General features: G+C 37.6%; 1 protein-coding gene across 1 annotated transcript; it reads right to left on the bottom strand.

Moving 5' to 3' along the window:
- Nucleotides 1–7: 7 nt before the first annotated feature.
- LOC145781588 (uncharacterized) lies at nt 8–22,363 on the bottom strand. Its single transcript, XM_082593258.1, has 20 exons — nt 22,227–22,363; nt 21,386–21,515; nt 19,664–19,799; nt 19,131–19,202; nt 18,048–18,205; nt 17,163–17,313; nt 16,262–16,358; nt 15,698–15,838; nt 14,580–14,661; nt 13,843–13,960; nt 13,201–13,368; nt 9,870–9,972; nt 9,474–9,532; nt 8,550–8,756; nt 7,854–7,930; nt 7,112–7,534; nt 5,738–5,863; nt 5,158–5,274; nt 3,842–3,991; nt 8–3,276 (listed from the first exon to the last, which is right to left on the bottom strand). The coding sequence occupies exons 2-20, from the start codon at nt 21,501–21,503 to the stop codon at nt 1,391–1,393; spliced, it is 4,389 nt and encodes a 1,462-aa protein (XP_082449384.1). The 5' UTR covers nt 21,504–21,515; nt 22,227–22,363; the 3' UTR covers nt 8–1,390.
- Nucleotides 22,364–22,697: the final 334 nt, after the last annotated feature.

Genomic DNA, 22,697 nt, shown 5'->3' with positions numbered 1-22,697 from the left:
CTTTAGTGGTGAAGACGACAGTACTGTATTATCGAAAACTAAACCGCCAGAGTATTTACAAAGAGCATTGCCATCCAATCACAACTGCTTGACAAAACATCGTTGTCCATAGGCACTGCAAGAAACTTTAAAGAAGTTGGGGGCTGTTCATAAAAGACGTCCGCAGTCAAAGGGGGGGGGGGCAAATTGCGGACTTTTTATTGACTCAGTGCGGACTGGGGGAAGGGAGCTCATCTTTTTGCAATTTTATGTGGACGTCTTTCATGGACAGCCCCTTGCAAAAAATACTTCATGTGTAAAGATTTACGGAAGTACATTAAAACGTGGACCTCATACGTAAAATGTGATACGTACTGTAGTTTCTTGCAGAGCTAGATTACTTTCGTGTTGCACCAGCACTTGGATGACGAAACATTGCAAATGACATATCAGTAAAGCTTGCAAGGCCAGTTACACAACCAGGAGATCAGTTCTATTTTTACATCAAGACGTTGGATCAATGTAAAAAAAGGTTTGGTTTGCTGACTGGGCAGCCGCAATAGAAAAACGCGAAGTTTCAACAGCACAAAGCAAGACACTGGCATAAAAACGGCGAGCTGCAAATGGGGAGTTTAAACGATAAAAAGCAAGGATATTTGGTAATAACAGCGGCAGCATTTGGTTTATGTATCGAAACATTTCGCAAAAAATACATCGAACACCTTGTTACAGTCTGTAAATTGCGTGAGGTTTCGATTTTCCAATCAAATGCTTCAAGGCTAACCCATGCGCAGCGCATCATATTTTCACGTTCTTGATTTCGTTTTATCAATAAAACCATCAAAGCAAAAATAGAATCCATTTTTTATTTAATGCCAGCGTAGAAAATTAAGGCTCCAAGAAATTTGTCGAACAGAGAGAACGCGGTTGTGGCGTACAATTTCACAACAAATCGTTCTTCAATATGATATCGGTGAAATTTCCAGCCAACAAAATCCGTCCATTTTTCATTGTAAAAACGATGAATTTTGCTGTCCGGTGGAAATAATTTCCATGATGAAAAGTATGTGAAAGCGGGAACTGAACAGTTGCGAATCATAAACCATAAAAACGGCACCTGCATTAATAGGCTTTCAGTGATAATATGAATCAAAAGTTGATCAATTGACTGTTGCAGTTTGCGCTTGTTAGCTACGGTGTTTGACTCTTCTTGATACGTTTCAACCAAAAGTTTGACTGAGAAAAGAACTCAGCTTCGAGAAAGAAGGATCAGAACTCGCGGGAAGGAAACCGAATGCGGTGGATAGGTCACTCAATTATTGCCAAGAAAACGTAGAAAAGTACAAATTGTGACGTGTAGTCAAGAATAGCTAAAATCAAATATCCATTGTTCGCAATAAACAGTAATTTGTCATTCGTTCAGTAAATTCCAAAGGTGGTCAAGATCTTCCGAGGTAAGGGGGTCGCTGTATTGTTCGTTTGTGTCCGAAACTATTTTAGTTTCTTCAATGTCAATGCCGTTCAATTTCGAACTGTTTTCCTCCGCTGCTGAGACCTTGGTGGAATCTTCGAGAAGCGACGGCTCGGCAAGGTCCTCTGTGATGGAAGCACAGACGTCTGCCAATAACTTGTCAGAATCTATTTCGTCTGATTCGATTCCGTTCAAAATTTCGCATGGATCAACAGTGTCACTGACATCAGAGCTGTGCCTTGTTGAAATGGCGGTAGTTTGGTCAATTTCTACAATACCATTAGTGGTCGAATCGTCTTTCGAAGACGCCAGTGACCTGGTGTCTTCTTCGTTAGTCGTTAATGAGTTGGCTTCTTCGCCCATTGCTATGTCAATGCTCTTTGCAGCCAAGTCATTTTCTATTGGTTCTTCAGTATTTTCAGTGTCTTCGCAAACAGATTCTGTAACATGATTTTCGACAGAGGTTCCACCTTCTTTGATGTCTATGGCGCTTTCTGGCGTTGCTTTGTCGAAATTAGCCGATTTTGTCCCACCATCATTTCGCTCGGTTTCAGTAGATACGTTTTCTCCTGGAACCAGAACATAGATATCTTGAAGTAATTCCTCATCATCGTTATCGGCAGTAGCGGCTTCGACAACGCTGGGTTCATCCAATTCCTTTTTACTTGCACTGCTGACTTTGCGAACCAAATCTGATGCATTCACCTCCCGATCCACCTCATTCTCGTCCACTTCATTTCCATCCAGCTCATTCACATCTACCTCATCCCCATCCACTTCATTCACATCTACCCCATTCCCATCCACTTCATTCACATCTACCTCATCCCCATCCACTTCATTCACATCTACCTCATTCCCATCCACTTCATTTCCATCCACCTCATTCCCATCCACTTCATTCACATCTACCTCATTCCCATCCACTTCATTTCCATCCAACTCATTCCCATCCACTTCATTCCCATCTACCTCATTCCCATTCACTTCATTCACATCTACCTCATTCCCATCCACTTCATTTCCATCCAACTCATTTCCATCTACCTCATTCCCATCCATTTCATTCCCATCTACCTCATTCCCATCCATTTTATTCCCATCTACCTCATTCCCATCCACTTCATTCCCATCTACCTCATTCCCACCCACTTCATTCCCATCCATTTCATTCCCATCTACCTCATTCCCATCCACTTCATTCCCATCCATTTCATTCCCATCTACCTCATTCCCATTCACTTCATTCCCATCCATTTCATCCCCATCCACCTCATTCCCAATCGCATGATTTTCGTATGCTGAACTCTCAGTTTGATTGATCTGCGGCTTGGGTCCATCCCCATTGGTTTCCATAGGCTTCGGAGACTTTGCATTGCTTTCTTCGTTAGAATCAACGACTGGGAGTGTGTCATCACCCTTTGGTTTATCTTCACTTGGCTTGACAAGTTTTAAAGATGTTATGTCAGCCATTTTCATACTGCTCACTTTCGTCTTGTTGACCAAAAACAACTTCTTGTGAGGTCCAGGGTCGGGTATGATAATCGTCGGGGAGCGAGATGAAGGGCCACTTTTAGATTGGGCGATAGGTTTGATTTGGGTAAGCTGGGGCTTAACAGTGGACCCCGAATTACCCCCTTCTGGCGATCCGCTAACATTGCTGGTCACTTTCTCCACGGCCTTGCTGGTTACACCCGAATCACTACAAACAGCTGGTTGTGATGACGGAACGTTGACGACAATTACATCATCGTCGTCGTCATCGTCCAACACGATGACGTCATCCGCTTTCGCAGGCGACATGTTTTTCTTTTCCCGCAGCGCCACTGCACAACATAAGATGTAATGAATTACGTTGATCATACCAATGACAAGGTAGATCTAAATCGGATTACTAATTATAGCCTATGATAGCACGAACGATCTTTGAGGTATGCTTTGTGTTATCAGCGGGTGGCAATCTGGCCACGCAGGAGCTACAAGCAACGTGTTTAGCAACGATTTGCAAATAAACTTTTTACATTGAAAGTAACTACACTACATCATTTCAATGAATTCCTATTAAGAAAATGAAACTACTCCCGGTAAATGGAGCTTGCTTGGTTTGCCAGTATGAAAAGTGTGTGCTTTGTTCGGGTAACCCAGATGACAAAAATAATGATGAAGATTTTATACAGATGAAAACGTTCATGTCTCTTTATTTTTGTGCTGAATCTAAACGACGTTAAGCCTGTAAGCGTTGCTTAGTTTTATCACAAGACATTTAAAAAAGTTAACTTGCTTTCTCACAACACGTTTTTATCGTTTAGAAAGGATTAGTCGAAGACCTTGGATTGCAATGCAAAAAGTACGCATAAGAATATATATAAAAAAAAAAGCTTGCAAGCTTACATGTATCTTGCAGAGAATCGGCAAAGCGGCTGCAATGGTTTTTGTAAACTGAGCACAGACGAACAAGGTAGCGTGTACTTGAGCGCAAGCCAATCAGGCGAACCGTAGTCTGAGCAGGGGGAAGCGCCTGCGTAGTAGGAAGGCCTGACCCTGGAGAAAATAAAATAAAATGCATAAATTTTTCAAATCATGAAAGAAAAAAGATGTAAACTTTGAAAGTAAAGGTGAGTCCCATACTTGAATCCAATCATAGGAGATAACATGAGGTTCTCATTATACTAAGCCTTCGACACTAACGAGAGTATGGTGGTCAGCAACTACGGCCACACAATTTATTACACCCTGGGTAGAGGTAAGTAGTGTTTTTTTTAAACTATCTTAAGCCGGGAGTCGAACCAAGAACGCATGATTGGAAAGCGAGCGCCTTATTCGCTGCGCCATCCAGGGATAACTATAACTACGGGATTGGAAACTCTGTGGAACTGAAAACACTTTTATACACCAGTAGAGTCACTGTTCTTTGCGTCGCTGTGATCAAGGTTTACATAAGTTGACCTTAAAAATAGCAAGTGGTAAAAAGACAAGGAAAAGTGTAACAATCAATGCACCTGCCATAGTCTGTAAACTATACACTTGTCTTGTTTGTTTAATATGTTTGTATTCATTTACGCAATCCTGTCGTATTTCGTTTGCGGTTAAATAATTTCAAAACCGAGTAGCCTATTAGTTTTAATTCTTTTGACATCTTAAACATATTGATTTCGTATTGGGGTGGTCTGTGAACATGTTTATCATAAAAGCCTACGCAGGCAACCTATTTCACTGATTGCTGTACACTCCTCGTTTACTTCTGATCCGGTTTGCAATACGTAAAATGCCAAAGAACAACAGAGAATTTTTGGATTCTTTGCATTCATTTAGTTTTTGATGTTTTGGATTCGTGGTTTTAAACTTTTATACATCAAATAAGTTTTGGTGTGAGTGTACATTTTATATTGTTATTGCGAAATTGAATTTTATACATTCTTTAGTTGATATAAACAGTGTTTTATTTTAATAATTCTTCTGTAGTCATAGTAATATGTTGACCCTACTGATGTATAGCACTGAAAAGAGTTATAGATGTCCCTGCGCCATCTCACCGCCAAATTTTGAAAGTAAGCTCTTAATTGAGTATTATTTGTTCAGTTGAAAAAATAATATACTACATATGAATTAAGTGTTTTGATGCACAAAAGAGAAGTATCGTGGCTTTAATTAGAAGAAGAATTATTATCGATGCTTGTTGCAAAGAACGGTTTAAAATAGAGTGTCACCTTGGAATATCAGTTTGTATTGGGTCACACTGCAATTAGGCGGGGGGGTCCAGGAAACCAAGAAGCTGCTTTTTGTCACTTCGGAAAAGGTGATGTTGGACGGAGGTCGGAGCGTGTCTGAAACAAAGTGGAAAGACAATGAAACAAAATGTTGAATGACCATATCAGTCTTTTTTACATTAATTCAACGTCTGCAGACATTGACTATGTAAAAAAAGAATCAATATGCTGGCTGGACACTTGACCTCAAATAATATGGGCCAGACTACGGCTTTAATTAACAAAAACATCTAATCTCTTAAAATGATTTTAAAACATTCCGTTACAAACGTCATTGACACATCTTTCGCTTTACAACAACAAAACTTATGTGATGAGTCCAACAAGTAGTAAAGACTACAAAAGGTATCATAGTTGCGTAGAAAATGGTTGAAAGTTTACAAAAATGTCTGATCTGATTCCACAACAATAAACCATGAAAACCCAGCCATCAAAAACTGGGATCAGTTTCAGGTTCTAGCGTCTACCAACGTTAAAACGAGGTAAAAAGAGAAACTTATTCTAGCTGGGAACATCTTACCAATGTTGGACGGCTTTCTGACGACAGCTTGGCGAGGTCTGTTGCCATCAAACATGGCGTCACTGATGATAGTGGATCGAACAGTGAATTGCGTTTGCTTTGCAGGTTGATTACTTGAAACGGTAGCTGTAGAAGGCCAGAGTCAAATAACAATGTTGCAAGCAGTCCATGATATTGTTATTAAAAACTGACTTCTAAAGGAATATTGGCATTTTTTTCACGTTTTTGCATGCTACAGAAGAGCGAAAGAAGCTTAAACGACTTTGCAAAAATAGAATCTTTTTTTAGCCGGTTGACGGTTTACTTCAAAATGAGGTACACCACCAAAAAATTGAACCGTGAAAGAAATTTCTACGCAAATTGTTCAGTCTGATGAACTGGTAACACGTTTAACAAAGCAGCAAGCGCGGCCTTTGAAGACTCACAAAGGTCATTATCTCATTCCAAGCAAAAAAGTAAGACATTTATACTTATTTTCACAAACTCTATGTCTTATACCGTAATGCGACCGGAAGTCGAGTTTGGCATGAATTGAAAACGATAAGCAGCTCGGCAGCGGAACGCATTGTCGATTGGAAATCTTGCTCTTACAGATAGGTGCTACACCGATATGTTTAGAGCAGGGGTGGGGAACCTGCGGCCCGCGGGCCGAATGTGGCCCGCGTGACTGTTCCATGTGGCCCGCGTCAAAATTTCTTTACCCAAAATATATTGAAACAACAGCTCAAAAAAGAGTATAGGCTCTGCATTCTCGGTATATTGCGAATGGCCGTCGATGAAGAAATGAAACGAAACGTAGTCGATCAGTTCATGAATAATCAGGGAAACCATGTCGTCGAACTCACTGATAGCCAATGGTTGTGTGACCTAGCGTTTATGGTTGACATTAGCAAGCACCTCTCCGAGCTCAACGTCAAGTTGCAGGGACCGAATCAGCTTTTGAACTCCTTGTTTGCAAAAGTGAAATCATTTGAAGCTAAACTACATCTGTGGAAAGTACAACTTGAAAACAATAAGATGTTCCTAATAACTTCCAACATAAAATAGTAGATCTCCAGAATGACGGTACGTTGAAAGTGATGTACCAAAACATTCCACAGCTCAACTTTTATCAAAGCTGCATAAATGCTGGTGATTTTCCAGCCATGCGGGAACATGCTTTGAAATATGTGTCTCTGTTTGGAAGCACCTACCGCTGCGAATCAGTTTTTTCTGTAAATAAAGTTTCGAAATTTTTAGTGGCCCGCTTGTGTTATTTCTCATTTTATGTGGCCCGCAATACTGAAAAGGTTCCCCACCCCTGGTTTAGAGGAACGCAATATGCCTGCTGGTGACCACTGGTTCAAGAAAAAAAAAATGTCTACTGTATCTTACTTTGGGGTTGCTGTATCCATTTGATGTTAGAGGGAATGGGAAGTGCAATAGATTCAGACTGCACAGGAGGAGCAGACAACTGCTGAGGATTAGAAATGTAAACTCGGCTTTTTCGCAGAGGTACATTCTTTGCTTGATCATCTTGTTTCTTTTTCTTCCCGAGACCAAGTTGACTGGCAAAGCTAGCTGATAACATGGCGGCACCATCTGATGAAGAATTTCCTTTGCTTCTGTTTGACTTGAAGTTCATTTTTATTGTTGGCGTTCGTTTCCTGTGAGACTTTCGAGACGTTTTTCGATTGTCGCTTTCATCACTGTCCCCAAGGACGTCCACAAGATCAGGAGGACTCCCAGATCTGATCTCATGGCTTTCAGCCTCATCAACAATCTTCGAAAGAGGTTTTAAAACTGGAGCAGGAGAGCCTGAATGAAAAAGAATCACAAAACAATGTCGGTGCTCTACGATACTTATAATAAAATGTCATTTTGACGTTCAAAATACGCTAAACACGCAAGACTGTGCAGACGACCAATGTCAGAAGAAGGGGAATGGTTTCAAACCATTATGATGGTTATGACGTAACTCCAGCGCAATAAAAAGGATTAAGTTTAGACAGACGTTTATAGGTAGCCTCTCAAATCTAAGGTGACATTTTCAGATAAAAAGCCTTTTTCTTTGGAGAAGCCATTCGACATAGGCATGCGTATGATGGAATAAGGTGACTGTAACATAAGTACCTACCCTCATCAGTTGAAGCAACTTTTTGTGGCTTCAGTTGCTTTCTGCGTGGCTTGGGTAAAGGACAGTTGTCAAGTTTGCTGAACATATAAAATCACGAGCCATGTTTAACAGTCGTAGTCAGGTTTCATTATAATTTAATTTAACTATAGGTCGTGAGATAAGCCACATATGCGCCGATTTTCAGTACATGCCTAGTTACTATTGTTCGTGTGCCAAGCCTAGGCTCTCATACCATACATTTTCTTTGCTGTTGAGTAAATAGTTTTAATATTGTCCAAGAATCCTCGGTACTGTCTAGTGTCTATCCCTCTCTTCTACTCTAGTAAACTTTCCATATATTTTTCCTCAAAAAGTAATTAATAATTATGTCTGTACAAAACAGATTGGAAAGTGGATACTGGTTTGAAAGGCAACATTAGATTACGCCATATTTGTGCGTGAAAATCTTATATCTTTTTGATGATGTTTACCAAAGTTCTATGCGTTTGAGTTTAGGCAGTGCAGATCGTAATTTCAACAGTACAGATTCAAAAATACTGTAAATTTTTGTAGAAAGTAATAGTCTTTTTCTTCTTCGTATAAACTTTCTTCGCCACTCCAAGGGTAGTGATAATAGTATTACAAATTAACTTAACAAGTAAAATATCAAGTGGCTAATTAAAATCAAGTTTAAAATACGCGTGAAACAATTCTTACAGTTGGTTTTCATGCACTACTTTGTCAAGAAAGGTGTTCAAGTCGGTTTTAGTCCTCTTGCAATGCATTGGTTCGGGGCGAGTGGTCAAACCACCTACACGTTCCTCATCGACAGTGAGGTCAATCTGTCCATGCCAATCAACGGCAAGGTTGGAACCAGGGGATACATTGGGCGAGTGGCTTCTTTTTCTTCTCACTGGACTCCAACTGAGAAATAAGCAATGCTCTGGGCTGGTGAACTCGGTTTGCTTCGACTTGCTAGCATTTGTTCAAAAACGATAAACAATGCAAAAAGTGAACAAACCCAGACAGTAAATCAATCGTTTTTACATTGATTCAACGTCTAAACACGTTGAATCATTGTAAAAAAAAACGGTTGAATTGCTGTCGGAGAAGTTTAGTCACTGACAAAAAAAAGACCTTTTTTCCTAAAATTGTACATGTGAAAAAACAAAACAAGTGTGATACGTGATTTACAAAATTGTATCTCTATCGCGTCTATGGTCCAATAGAAGGCTGAACCAGTGCGACAGGTGGAAATTTTTTGTCTTGCATTCAATTTTATATGATCATCTTATACCGAGTTTAAAAAGATTCGCACCTCTTAGAGTGAACAGTACTTGTAAATAGAAGCGTCGAAAAAACAGGGTGGATTTATAACAAAAATAGCACTTATATTAAAGGAGAATATAATGGGGGGTGCACACTTACCCACAACCTAAAGGAATGGTACTAACTAGATACGGGGTAACAATGATGATTTCTTTTTTAATGCGTTTTCTTTAGTAAGTTTTACGGCATTTCGACATTATATTGACGTTGATGCCCAAGATTTCGTGAAAAGATAATTTAAACTTTTAAAGGGGAAACATTTTGATCCAATATCATAAAATTAAGTTTAGTTTTCAGATAAAAAAAACAAACCTCTGCAAAAACTTTTCGTTATTCCACGAAGAGAAGTTTGCGTCATGGCTGGACGATGCCTGAATGGTTTGATTTGGTTAAAGTAATGGACCAGGTAGTCTACAGACACAACGGGTTGTTGCACATAAACTAGTTTTCCTTACTTTAAAACTTTAACATAGTTTAGAGTATGACACGACACATGACAATACTTCTTTCCGAAAAATGATCTTCTGCATCGAAGAAGTTTTAGCTAACGTTAGATCATAGACTGAAAAACGAAACAACAATAGCAAAAAACAAGCCAAGCATTTGAATCCTCGACATTCAGACGTAGTCGACTTAGGTAAATGCGTCTGAATGTCTTGCTCCGAGCATTAGGCCTGTTACTTTGAAAACAAGCCTTGAATGCGGTACCTTGCTTTGTAAAGCTCCTGCTGTTTCACCATTGAAACTATATAGCTCTCCCACAGATGAGTACTTGCTCATATCTCCTTGTTTAATGTGATTCAAATGAGTTCTGTAAAGCAAAGTGCATAGTTTCGATGCAAACCAGTTTCAGTTCATAAAACCACCATTTGGTATAGAGATGTACCGAGTACCGATATATCGGTATCGGTGATATCGGTAGGCACTTTAACGTATTCCACTGGTCGACGCAATCATGCGTGAAATAGTCTACGATTCATCTTCCACTGGTCGATGCAATCACGTGATTTTTTGGCGCCAGGATTTTGATACAAAGAAATTTAACTGAATGCATCGCCACAACCAGCGTTTCCTAATGGTTTAGGGCAAAGGAGTAGTAATTTCGATTGCATGGGTTCAATTCCCACCCTCTGCTAATACTATTTTTTCTTCTGCAACTGAACCGAGTGCAAGAATCTTAGTGACTGCAATCAATGGAGTTTATGAGAAAATTTGTGACTAAAATACAAAGCAATTTCACATTGAAAAGCAGGCACTCTTCGACAAGTGATATAAGTTAAAGTGCCTACCGGTGATATCGGCCATTTTTTGAGTATCAGTATCGGCAAAATTTGGCCGATACTAAACATGTAAAAAAAGGCGTTTGCTGCGGATTTTCTGCAGATGCAATGATATAGATATTTTTAAAGTAGTAACTAACGTCACATTGATGTAGAAAAATAACAACCTGTTCAAATTTTTGATACCTCACACTCCCATGACTTCATGCGCGCACCTTTCGGCATTGTTTGCTTACAGTGATTCTTTCACTCAAACAAAACGTTTTGTTTCAGCAGTTTTGCGTTGTTCGATTGTTAAGTTGTGAAGGAGACTCAATTTCTCCAATATTTATCATTTGTGTTTCTTTTTTACTCTCAGCAGAGGATAAAACCAGGCCAAGACTATCCAGGTAGCAAAAATGTATAATTTTGCATCGTTTTTATGTTGCTAAATGTTTGAAAAACCCATGTAGCTTGGTTGTTTTTAGTAAGCTGGTTCTATCAGTTTGTGATTTAATTTCCACCTTTCGTTGTAATAAACTCACCAAGCTTAAACAATGTCATGGCAGAATAAGTAAGCTCAAAATGAAAGTAATGGGACTACGAATCCTCACGGAACTAATCAATGAATGGTCTTGTTGCGCCTTAGATGATAACCTCATTGTGAAGAAAGGAGCATTCTTCCCGGCTATCAGCACAAGGCTGAGCACTCACTGGTACAGCAAGCTGTTGCGATTCGCTAACCATAACGGTGTAGCTTCCACGCTAGCCATTTGGGTCTGCTACTATTCGACGAGTCCAATTCGGCTAGTCTGATTCGGCGAGTGCCCTTTTTGGCGAGTTCCCTATTCGGCAATTTTTTGATTTTTTTAAAAATTATTGGGTACCGTAGCCTAATTATTATTGCCGGTTTTACATCGTTTTAACGTCGCTAAACGTTCAAATAACTCCCCAACCCTTAACCCCCTAACTCCAACCCTAACCTCTAATCCCAACCCCTAAAACGGCAATGATAATTAGGCTACGGTACCCAATAATTTAAAAAAAAAATTCAAAAAATCGCCGAATAGAGAACTCGCCGAATAGGGCACTCGCCGAATTGGACTAGCCGAATTGGACTCGCCGAATCGGACTCGCCGAATCGGACTCGCCGAAACGAGCCATTTAGACCATCCAATCAACTATATGTTTCTCGGCAGCCGGTTTGTAGCAAGAATTGACATCGACAAGACTTGAAATGGCTAGCGTGGAAGCTACACCGTTGTGGTTAGCGAATCGCAACTGCTCGCTGTACTAGTGAGTGCTCAACCTTGTGCTGATAGCCGGAAAGAACGCTCCTTTCTTCACAATGAGGTTGTCATCTTAGGCGCAACAAGACCATTTTGATTAGTTTAGTGAGGATTCGTAGTCCCATTGCTTTCATTTTGAGCTTACTTATTCTGCCATGACATTGTTTAAGCATGGTGAGTTTATTACAACGAAAGGTGGAAATTAAATCACAAACTGATAGAACCAGCTTACTAAAAACATTAAACAACCAAGTTACACGTTTTTTTTTTAAACGTTTAACAACGTAAAAACGATGCAAAATTATACATTTTTGCTACCTGGGTAGTCTTGGCCTGGCAAAAGCTTTTCAACCAAACGCCCTTAGGTTGCACATTACTTAGTCGAATAGTTTTTGTACGACTACACAAATCGCTTGGTTTACATTTTACATCTTATTATCATATATGATCGGAATGGCTCGTTTCGGCGCGTCCGAATCGGCGAGTCCAATTCGGCTAATCCGATTCGGCGAGTGCCCTATTCGGCGAGAGCCCTTTTCGGCGAGTTCCCTATTCGGCAATTTTTTGAATTTTTTTTAATTATTGGGTACCGTAGCCTAATTATCATTGTCGTTTTAGGGTTTGGGGTTAGAGGTAAGGGTTAGAGGTTAAGGTCTTATTTCAACGTTTAGCTACGTTAAAACGATGTAAAAGCGGCAATGATAATTAGGCTACGGTATACCCGATAATTTTTAAAAAAAATTCAAAAAATCGCCGAATAGGGAACTCGCCGAAAAGAGCTCTCGCCGAATAGGGCAATCGCCGAATAGTAGCAGACCCAATTATGATAGCCTATTCAGAGAGTTTATGCAAACACTTTATTAATTTTTCAGAAACCCCGATTATGATGTAATGTTTCTTCCCTTATACCCCAGTTCTCAATTACGGTGGCCTTTCATTATTAAAACCTATTATTATGACGCAACAATGCGGTTGAGATTGGATTCTTGGATCTTTAATAAATTATGCCAATTGAAAGCTTTTTTTAATAGTTTTATGCAAATACGGTAAAACGTAGCATTTGATATAATTCCTTGCAAATACCAAAATTGCTTCTTTTTGTAACACCAAAACATCGGTATCAGTATCGGGATCGGCCAAAATATTGGTATCGGTACATCTCTAATTTGGTAAAATTCTGTCACATTTCAAGAGAGTGAAACAATCACTATAATCTGCATTAGTAGCTGCTCGTCAAATGAAAACCTGCCTTGATAGAATAATTAAGTTTATTGAAAATCTCAGAAAGTAAATCATACTTATGGATTATGGAAGGTAGGTAAAAATAGCGCATGATATTTACAGCGATGACCAGTTACCGTATATTTAACTACAATGTAATTCAACGTGCGAAATAAGAAAATTTACACGTTAGCATAGTATTCCAAGACTTATATAATGTACGTGCAAGGTTAGCACTACCTACAAAAGGAAACTTCTACCAAGACCTACTTTAAAATGTGCTTTTTCATTGCTTTGGGACAGTGGGTGTGAAACGTGCATTTGCTGCATCTGTGCTCTTTTTGAAAGTGACGGTTGTACCTGGCTGGATAAAACCCCAAAATATCGCCACATTCAGTGCATTTATTGCTCTCTATGCCTGCTGCTTTAGAAGACAACCTGAAGAAGAAATAAATCATAACTCACAAAAAACGATGGCTGGTGAGAAAAACTTTAAAATCACGTCTTTCTTTTTGTCGCGTCCAGATTTTAGCCAGGTAGTTGGAGATTTGGATTAAGTGGACCAGAAGGCCAATTTTCGTGTCCACCTTCAGACACTCCTTTAAGTTTCGCATCATTAATGGCTTTCATACAAAAATTGTACACTGTACAGTCCAAACTACAGTGTTTGAAACAACTAAAAAGCTATTTGACAGAGAACAAAGTGGTCTTCATGCTTAGCAGCAACGTTCTAAAACTAGCTAAAAAGTAAAAACACTTCAGAAATACTAAAAGACATCACAACAACTTTTGTTGTTGCTTCGAAAAATTTACAACTGAACAATGCTGAATAATTTTGTGCATGCAACAAGATTATTTGAACTTAAAGAACGGCAAAATCGTAATCAAAACATCAAACAAACGCTTACTTACACGACCGAAATGTTAGAGTTGCGAACAAATGGTTGAAATTCCAAAGGAATATCTTCGTCTTCCTGACTGTCAAGCATCCAACCATGTTCCAAGCTTAAATTAGCAACCGCTGATGAATCTATTGAAGAAAAATACAAAACGATATCGTATTTCTTATCACCATAAGCTTATACAATATACATCACACCTCACTCACACACAAAAGTACAATATTTGCCTTTTAAAATACCAATATAAGTTTCTGTGGATGCGCTTTGATTTTCTTGTTTAAAAATGAACAAAGAGGCACAAATCCGAACAAAAAACAAACACGATTTTTTGCAAAAGTGATTTATATCGTTCAAAGATCGCGCTATAATGGGGCACCAAGGGTTAGATATTGAGTTAACCGTTGCACTACATTGGAAGCTAGTCTTCGCTTAACAGCAGCTGCAACAGTTAACAACAAAATGAACGTCATCATCTAGCGTGTGAGAGCCGCCGTGGACATCAATTGAGAAAATGTTCACAATCAGGGTTGCCAGATAATCCTAGAAGATTTTGGACTGTATTAGTCTGAAACTCAGGCCTTTTAGGACAGTTAATACAAAACTGTTTTATTTGTGGCTCATCACTTCATTGATGTCACAGGAACTTCAACATCGGCGCAAATTCATTATCGAATTATTTGTTAGCCGTCGGACACAGTGTATTAAATTACGCCAATTTATCGTTTTTTATGATACTATTACACAAACCTTTACTTAATCCAAGTGAAAGGTTTGAAGGCGGACGGTTCTTCGACGGGGACAAAGGATGGTGGGACACTTTCACAAATATCTGCAACGACCAGGGAAACAAAAGGGCTTGTTTAGAACTGCACAACATCCTTATCACTAGCTATCTACAATCCTAATGTTATGAAACTCGTTATGCAGTTAACCGTACTCATGTGTGATGGTGATTTTTGTCATAATAAGTTAGAAACAAAGTTTCGGCGTTGGAAAGATCGCCGGTTCGATACTGCCAAGAGCATGTGGTTGTCTACAGCAAGACACTTAAAGACATGCCTGAAAGTGGACACAAAGATTGGCTTCCTTGTCTTTCCGTCCACTTAATGTAAATTTTCAACTACCAGGCGTAAGTCTGAATTCGAAAAAAGTTATAACAATAATATTAAGTATAATTGGGTGATAGAAGCATTGATAACATATCTATTCATAAATATAAATAATACGATTGCTTTTGAGTTCTACAATATGGAATATTGCACGATGTTTCAATAACACGGTTTTTAGCACCAGATTTATTCGAGGAATAGAAACTGTTCTATATTTTATGTATATATACAAAAATTTGTTACGGTCTGTTCTACGTAATACAGTAGAGTTCAGTGAAGAGGTACCCCATCCCGTTAGCCTGTGTTTAACGCTCAATGCATACCAGACTCTTTGAGATTGTAAGAGAAACTTCGAGTTTGAACATATAACGTGAAAATGCGTTTGGTCTCCGATGTATTGCTACCAGTGATTGAATGAATGTTTACTCTGATTCGGAAAGAAGCTTACAAAGCTTATTCTTTTTGACTGTCTCCCTGAGGTTGCAAGTGTGAAATCTTCCTTTGCTGGCCAAGGGTTGTTGTTTTTTAATTAATCAATCCATTATGAATGCCGCTGAATGGATCTCAAAAGACCGTCTACGAAATGCGCTTTTCAATTGCACACACTGATAATTTAACCATAGTTGCTCAACTGGCCGTTTTTAGTCAGGTGACAGAGTCAGGTGTTTATCAGTTCAAGTACTGGAGCGGACAATATGTTAAAAACAGCGAGAATGCTTAAATCAAGTACAGTAGCAATCTTAAACACCAACATACCGTGTACTGACTTGGGTTCTTGGGTAATACTTTCTTTCCGGGTACGCTTTGCACCGATAAGTGATCTGTTTTCAGATGCTGACTTTTATCTTTTGCGTTAAAAAATTGAAGTCGACATTTGCAACATCGGAGATATTTGTTCTGCAAAAGAATAAAATTGGACGTTGTGAATTCGTTAATACATGTTATATAAATATATTTTGATTCTATTTGAATAAGACCTTCTGATGATCCGTTAGGTGAAACAATTTGTAAAGGCTTCAGATAGTAATAACTATATTTGATGTTATATAAATATATTTCTTTAAGTAGAAATTCATTTACAAGTGATTGGATGCAACAAAGAAAATACAGCTACAATTCTCAAAAAAAAAAACCTTAGTAGTCTATTTCCGCTTTGGATCTGGCAGAATCTTCAGAAGTTCTCATTCAGATCAATTTGATATAAAAACATAACTAATAGAAAGGTTTTTCAACAATGTATTCACTAAAATAACAGAGTCAATTACACGCATAATTGCATAAGTTGTACAGGTGGTAGTGCAGGTAAATGACGACACTTACCATATGCTGAATAACATGGGAAAGGAAAGAATTGGCAGTTTGATGGATAGCTAGACAAAACGAGCACTGTAGTGAGCTGCAGTTTTCATGGTTAAGCCTGCAAATACACAACAGATGTGTGTCATTCAAGGAATCGCTAGCGAGGGAAGACGACTCTGAGACCGCAGAGCAAGGATAGGAGAGCAGAATTTCAAAAGAAACTTTATCGTGAATTGCCATCATTTTTTTTTGTCGATTACTTCCATACCTATCATAGTATCGTTTATTATGATGGCTACACTCATATCAAAACATGGAAAGACACTGTGAAAGATGACCTGACAAAAAGAAATTTGAAAATTGAAGATGCCAATGACAGAAAGTGGAGGAGTCGCTGCACACAACTGGTCGACCCTGACGTTTCGGGATAAAGACCAAGTTTCTTTGAAGAAAAAAAAAAAGGAGAGAGACTCACATCTACTACATTACCAAACCATTCAGAACCAAAGTGATGAATGCAAATGTTCCTGCATAAACTAGTTTTAACTAGAAATAATAGTTGTTGAAAAACTCTAAAAGTGTTTGATGCTCGTTACTAGTAAGCTACATACTGCAAAGTGCTCCCAAGACTTTCAAAATTAGATTGCTTTAATTCACTCAACAAGCACTCCAGTGAGAGAGTACACTTTCAAGGAGGTGTAGATCAAAACATATTGCCCATACAATAATATTGGTGTTGTAGAAGATTTCATAACACAAACTTTATGTTGTAAGACAGGCCCGAACTATGTAAAAAAAAGAAGGGGGGGGGGGGGGCTAGTAAAACATGTACAATGTACATTTATGGTGTGCAATAAAACAGTTTGTTTTTCATAAAAAGTTGTCAATAATAAAGTAAATTTTAATTGAGCCAAGTACAAACTTGAAGTGCTGTATCACATCATGATAGAAAGAAGACCGGTATGAACACACTCTGCACACATATGGCATTTCATTGTAATTGTGCAGGTCCTTCATGTGGCAGAGAAACAGTTCTTCATTGTTGAAGTTCAGTTCGCATATTCGACAGGTTGCTGAATTTAACGTAGAAAAAATTGATCAATGATCATGTTATAAAAACAACATTCGGTTTGTGGGCTTATATACTTACCTTTCCGGTTATAATAATGCGGAATGGCCCGTTTCGGTGAGTCCGATCCCTATTCGGTGATTTTTTAATTTTTTTTTTAAATTATCGGGTACCGTAGCCTAATTATCATTGCCGTTTTAAAGTTAGGGGTTAGAGGTTAGGAACTCACCGAATCAAACTCACCGAATCGGACTCACAGAATAGTAGCAGACCCTAATAATGAGTAGGCTACAGTAGTTACATTCCAGTAAATTTTGTGTTTTGATATTTGAATAACTTATATATATAATTATAAATTGTGTTTTGCACAACTTCATAGAAATACTATTCAGATGCTAACACAGTATACAAGGCAAAAAAATTATCAATTGCGAAGATGTTAGATTCTCTTTTCAGAGAGCTGATGTGAGAGTGCTTTCTACAAAGCAAAGTTTTAAGGGAGGAATTTTATATTTGAATAGCAGTTAAAGGGGTCCACGAAATAAAAAGGTTGAGAACCACTGACCCAAATCATTCGGTGCCACGATGAGAGCACCTACCTGACATGTGCCATTGTGCCTGCGTCTAAATGTCTTGCCTTGCTTCATACACACTTTCACAAAAATTTTCACCACTCTGCTTAACATATCAACCAGAAATAAACACTGATTTGTTACAACTGTGACAATAATCACATACTCGCTGCTGGTGCTGGTGTATGGACAGTCTCAATGTGACACTGCAAGTGAAATGGCGAAGTATATCTTCGATGGCAGTGGCTGCAAATATTGAAGTCATTCACGGAGTCATTTTCCCTCAATTCATTTTCAATCTTATGGCGGACATGACTCATAAACCTAAAATACAGTATTTTCTGAATAGTACCAGGCTCACATCAACAGTAGTAATGACAGTGGACAATGCTTTCATCAAGCATTAACTCATTAATATATATTTTTAACCTAGGTAACTTCAATTGGTATTAATAATACCAATTGACGTTACCTAGGTTAAAAATATACTATCAAAACACAATTCCAAAATATTAGCAACATTAGAAACTTCAGTCGATATTTGTTGAAGTTAGTGAGGTGTCAACCACAATGTAGATAAAAATGTGACATTAATGCAGTATAGCCTATATCAGGCAACAGTTTGTTAATGTAAAATTTAATGCACAATAGTATACGTAATTACGTATGATATTGCAAAGTTTGAAAAAAATTTTACTTGTTGATTTATGCATATTTTCTGTGCAAATAAAGTATTGTTAATCCCTTTGAATGTCTATTGTCTATGGTGCAATAGTCAAAGCTTTTTCTATCAAAGCTCCATGAAAATTACTTATTGTATGTATATACTTATGTAGTAAAAACAATGAAAACTATTAATACTACAAAAAGTGCTCCATGCTAAGCAAAAAGGCAAAGCAGAGCGAATTAAATCAAATATAGTAATAACTATATTTGATTTACTTATGTAGTATGTACCTATGTAAAGTTTAATAAGCCCCAGTCTACAAGATAGCCAAAATTATCCTAAAAAAAAGACTAGATGAACCAAATCAAGATAAACGTTGCATAAGTCAGAAGTTATAAAACAACATAGGTAAATGTTGACTGATGCGAAAGTTAAGAATGGCCAATCTACCAATATAAGTAATGTGGACAAAAGCTGGTATTGTTGTATTTCAATTTAACAAACAGAAAACGCTTATGATCAGAACAAAGCAATCTTGGATTAGCACAATTCAGTGAAAAAATTAGATAAAAACCCACCAACCTTAAATTGTTTCGCAATAGCTTTCCACAACTATAACAGGAAAATTTTCTGTGAACAACTTTCTTCTTATGTCTAAAAATAAGTATATATATTATATTCCCTTAAAAACTTTGAGCAAGAAACTTGAAACATGTAACTTTTTTTGTATTTATTTAAAAAATTGTTGTAGCCTAATAAAAGATTTTTAACTGTTTCAAACACACACTTTATTATATATCAATGAGTTTTATCAATTGATGCATCTGAATATTTTTGAAGCACAAAGTAGTAAAGAAACAAAAATATGCCTTCTGATAAGTTTAAATTTCGGGAAGATATACTTCCACTTCGCACTTAAGACGTGGTATTTTTCTAAAACAGTAGTTGGTAAGTGGTAACTATTAGGCTACTTTAATCAACATTAGATAGAATACAATTTGGGATTCAAAGTTTGATGCAATGTAATTTTTGATATGTTCAAGCACTATAAGTTCAAGCACTATAAGCAGTAGCCTATGAAATTAACTGATTTAGTCTGCATGACTATCTCTTACTTGTTTGAACCTTCAACATGACCATAGAAGTAATCATCAACAGACAAATTCAATCTTTTTTTGTTAGAAGTTGCTGTATTTTGTGGATTGTAAATGATACAATATGGTTTTTGTACAGATTCCATAACACATAAACCTGGTAGGAGAAAAAACATAAATAAAAAGTGTTAAGACTTATAATTAGTATTAGGTTATTATTAGGTCGTCGTTGATACTATAGTGTTCACATTTTTCTTAAATTTAAGACTTATAATGTCTGCATAATATACCACTATACCAGTGTTAAACCAGAGCAGGAGAGTCTTAACTCAATAAAAATATTAATTATGCAATACCTTGCAATAATTCTACACAAACCTGTGATATTTGCAATACAGGTGAAACAGGTGAGACCTGGGGTTTTTTTCGCTGAGACTTTTCGGTCAATTGTCCGAAATGACTTGAAAAAATTCGGCCATTTTTTATTTATTTTGGTCATTTTTTCTGATGAAAATAGTTCCTTTCCAGTAGCTGATACAAACCAAAATTTGCACTTTCTGACTAGCTATAACATTAAGTTTCGCTGAGAAACGTCGCGTTTTATCTGAGAAACATTTTTTTTTCGGACATTTTGACCGAATTGACTATATTTTTTTTCGGACATTTTGCTAAAAAATTGGTCAATGACCAAAAAAAAAACCCAGGGTGAGATGAAATATACAGGTGAGGTGAGGAATACAGGTGAGGTGAAATATAAAAAAAGAATTGGCTATATATACTTATGACGTGGTAAGTATAGGCTAGCCAATCCAGGCAAAAAAATCTAAGGTTCTCTTATTGCAGTGGCCATGTCTACAATCTCATTGACAACTTTACAGTATGGAAACTTTACTTTGAAGTGTAGAAAAACATGTGCATGATTGTCATAAAATATCCACCCAGATGATATTTATGCAGGGTGGATTTTTCCATGAGATTTTTTACTAGGGGATATTTACGTAGTAAAACGTAAACTCTCTGCATTTATCTTTAAAATCTAAGCCATGGGGGAATTGGTAAAAATCCCTCTGAACAGTATCCACCCTGGTTGTCATTATTATCACCACCTTGAGGGACACTTTTCAGGAATTATTTCGGGGGGGATTTCTTCCTAGAGAATTTTTACCAATTACTCCTTAGACATGGCTAAAAGTTTATAGGCAAACGCTGGAAGTTCACATTTTGCCAGATAAAAATATCTCCAAAAAAAATTCAATTGAAAAATTCCCTTGGAAAATATCCTCGAGGATCACGATGATGAATACCAGGATGACTATCAAAAATATTGACCCTGGTAGTCACCACGAATCCACCATGATCCGCGAGGATATTTTATGGCAACAGCACACACGTTTTTAAAGACATCAAAGCTAAGTTGCCAACAAGTTTGTGCGGATGACCATGCACATGTGCAATAAGAGCAATGTAAATATAAAAAAATTTGCATTGAACTACGTCATGTGTATCTGCAACTTCAATAAAAAAAATACCTCCTTTAATGTTGGATTTATGTCATGCAATAAAACTTGATAGCGAGTGTCAGTTCACTAACCCAATCACAAAATGTTATTCTCAATTTATGTATGCTGAGCAAAAAGATATGAGCTGTACGGTACTCAAATAATTTCGTAACCATACCGGTAGCTTTAAAATAATAAAAAATAAACAGCACTACCATGATAATGAGTAAAAAAATAGACAAACCTTTTAAATGGGTATTAAATGTATCAAAATTTTCAAAAACGCTGTTGCACTTTGGGCATATATATGATCTTTGATATTGACTTGAATGAGGCAATTCTTGTACAGTTGTAGCTTGCATATTGTAGCATTTCTAAGAAAAATAGTAATTGAGCCAAGATGTTTAGCCTATACAAATAGGCCTACTGACTAACATGGTACAGACTATTTAGCTAAAATTAATAAAAAGCAACAAAGCAATAGTTTAACTAATTTAAAACAAAAAATCTGGAGCTGGTATACAAGCCCCCCTCCCCCCCCCTTGGTAACTTATGACAAAGACAGGACTCCACCAAACATATAGGGTGAAACTACTTTACCTTTGCATTACTGTTCACACACTTCAATTCCTCCTTGTCATGAGTTCCCAGGGGGGGACTTGTATACCAGCTCCAAAAATCTTATGGAAGATGGCCAGACGAGGCAAAGTTGTTTAACCTAATACACCTACACCATTACATGGGCAGTAAGTGAAGGGCTAATAGCTGCTTACTTCTTATTATCATGAATTATCATGCAGACCAATCCTGTTAATCAACTGAGCTATTGGGGTCACAGACAATCATACTGAAACACCACCGACCACCGTAGAAAAAAATTGATTGAGGTTACGATCAGAATTCACAACATGATGGTAAATACATAGAGACCGAAGTGAAAAACGCAAAATCAAATAAAATTCTAATGGCAAATCATACAATAAAATTAATTATTCAGAAAACTGTACAGAAGAAACAGTTGATTAAACGGGCCACTGTGTAGCCTTAGAAGTCAACATCAACGCAAGCTACGGTACAGCACTTACTAACACAAGCTATCGCCGACTATTTGTTTCCTGCATAGCATACTCGGCCTAAGTGGCAATGATCCTTTTCCAACTACCAAAAAGTAAAAACTCCGCAACCATCAACTGCTCGAAATTTTCCAGGACTTTTTACTTGCCTTGACCTCATTCCGCGGGAAAAAATAAAACGAGGAGCTGGCAACTCTGAGGGGAATGAAAGCAGGTAAACTATTAAACATAACCATAGATCTAACAAGACAGAAAGAAAAGCTTGAGCTAAAAGAACAAAAATGTGAGGGTTTCAAACAAGTAAACTATTACACAAGTAACAAAGAAGAAAAAGAAGTATGAGTTGCAAAGAAACATAAGTGCAGGTTTTGAACCAGAAGTTTCTAATACGAAAAAATTAAATTTCTTTCTTATTAAACCTAAGGTCATGTGTAATAGTTTACCATGAAACATGCACAAAATAGGAATAAGAAAGCATCATAA

This window comes from Aplidium turbinatum, chromosome 13, assembly GCF_918807975.1.
Source record: "Aplidium turbinatum chromosome 13, kaAplTurb1.1, whole genome shotgun sequence".
Lineage (NCBI taxonomy): Eukaryota > Metazoa > Chordata > Ascidiacea > Aplousobranchia > Polyclinidae > Aplidium > Aplidium turbinatum.
The sequence above is the reverse complement of the archived record's forward strand: the minus strand, read 5'-3'. Positions and strand labels throughout refer to the sequence as shown.

What these genes read in the sequence shown, in the direction of transcription:
- LOC145781588 (XM_082593258.1), bottom strand. Translation starts at nt 21,503, where the DNA reads ATGCAAGCTACAACTGTACAAGAATTGCCTCATTCAAGTCAATATCAA. An exon ending in AGAACCCAAGTCAGTACACG is followed by an intron (nt 14,662 to 15,697) that starts GTATGTTGGTGT and finishes TGGTCGTTGCAG; the next exon opens with ATATTTGTGAAAGTGTCCCA. An exon ending in ATGAAAAAGCACATTTTAAA is followed by an intron (nt 9,973 to 13,200) that starts GTAGGTCTTGGT and finishes TTTGCTTTACAG; the next exon opens with AACTCATTTGAATCACATTA.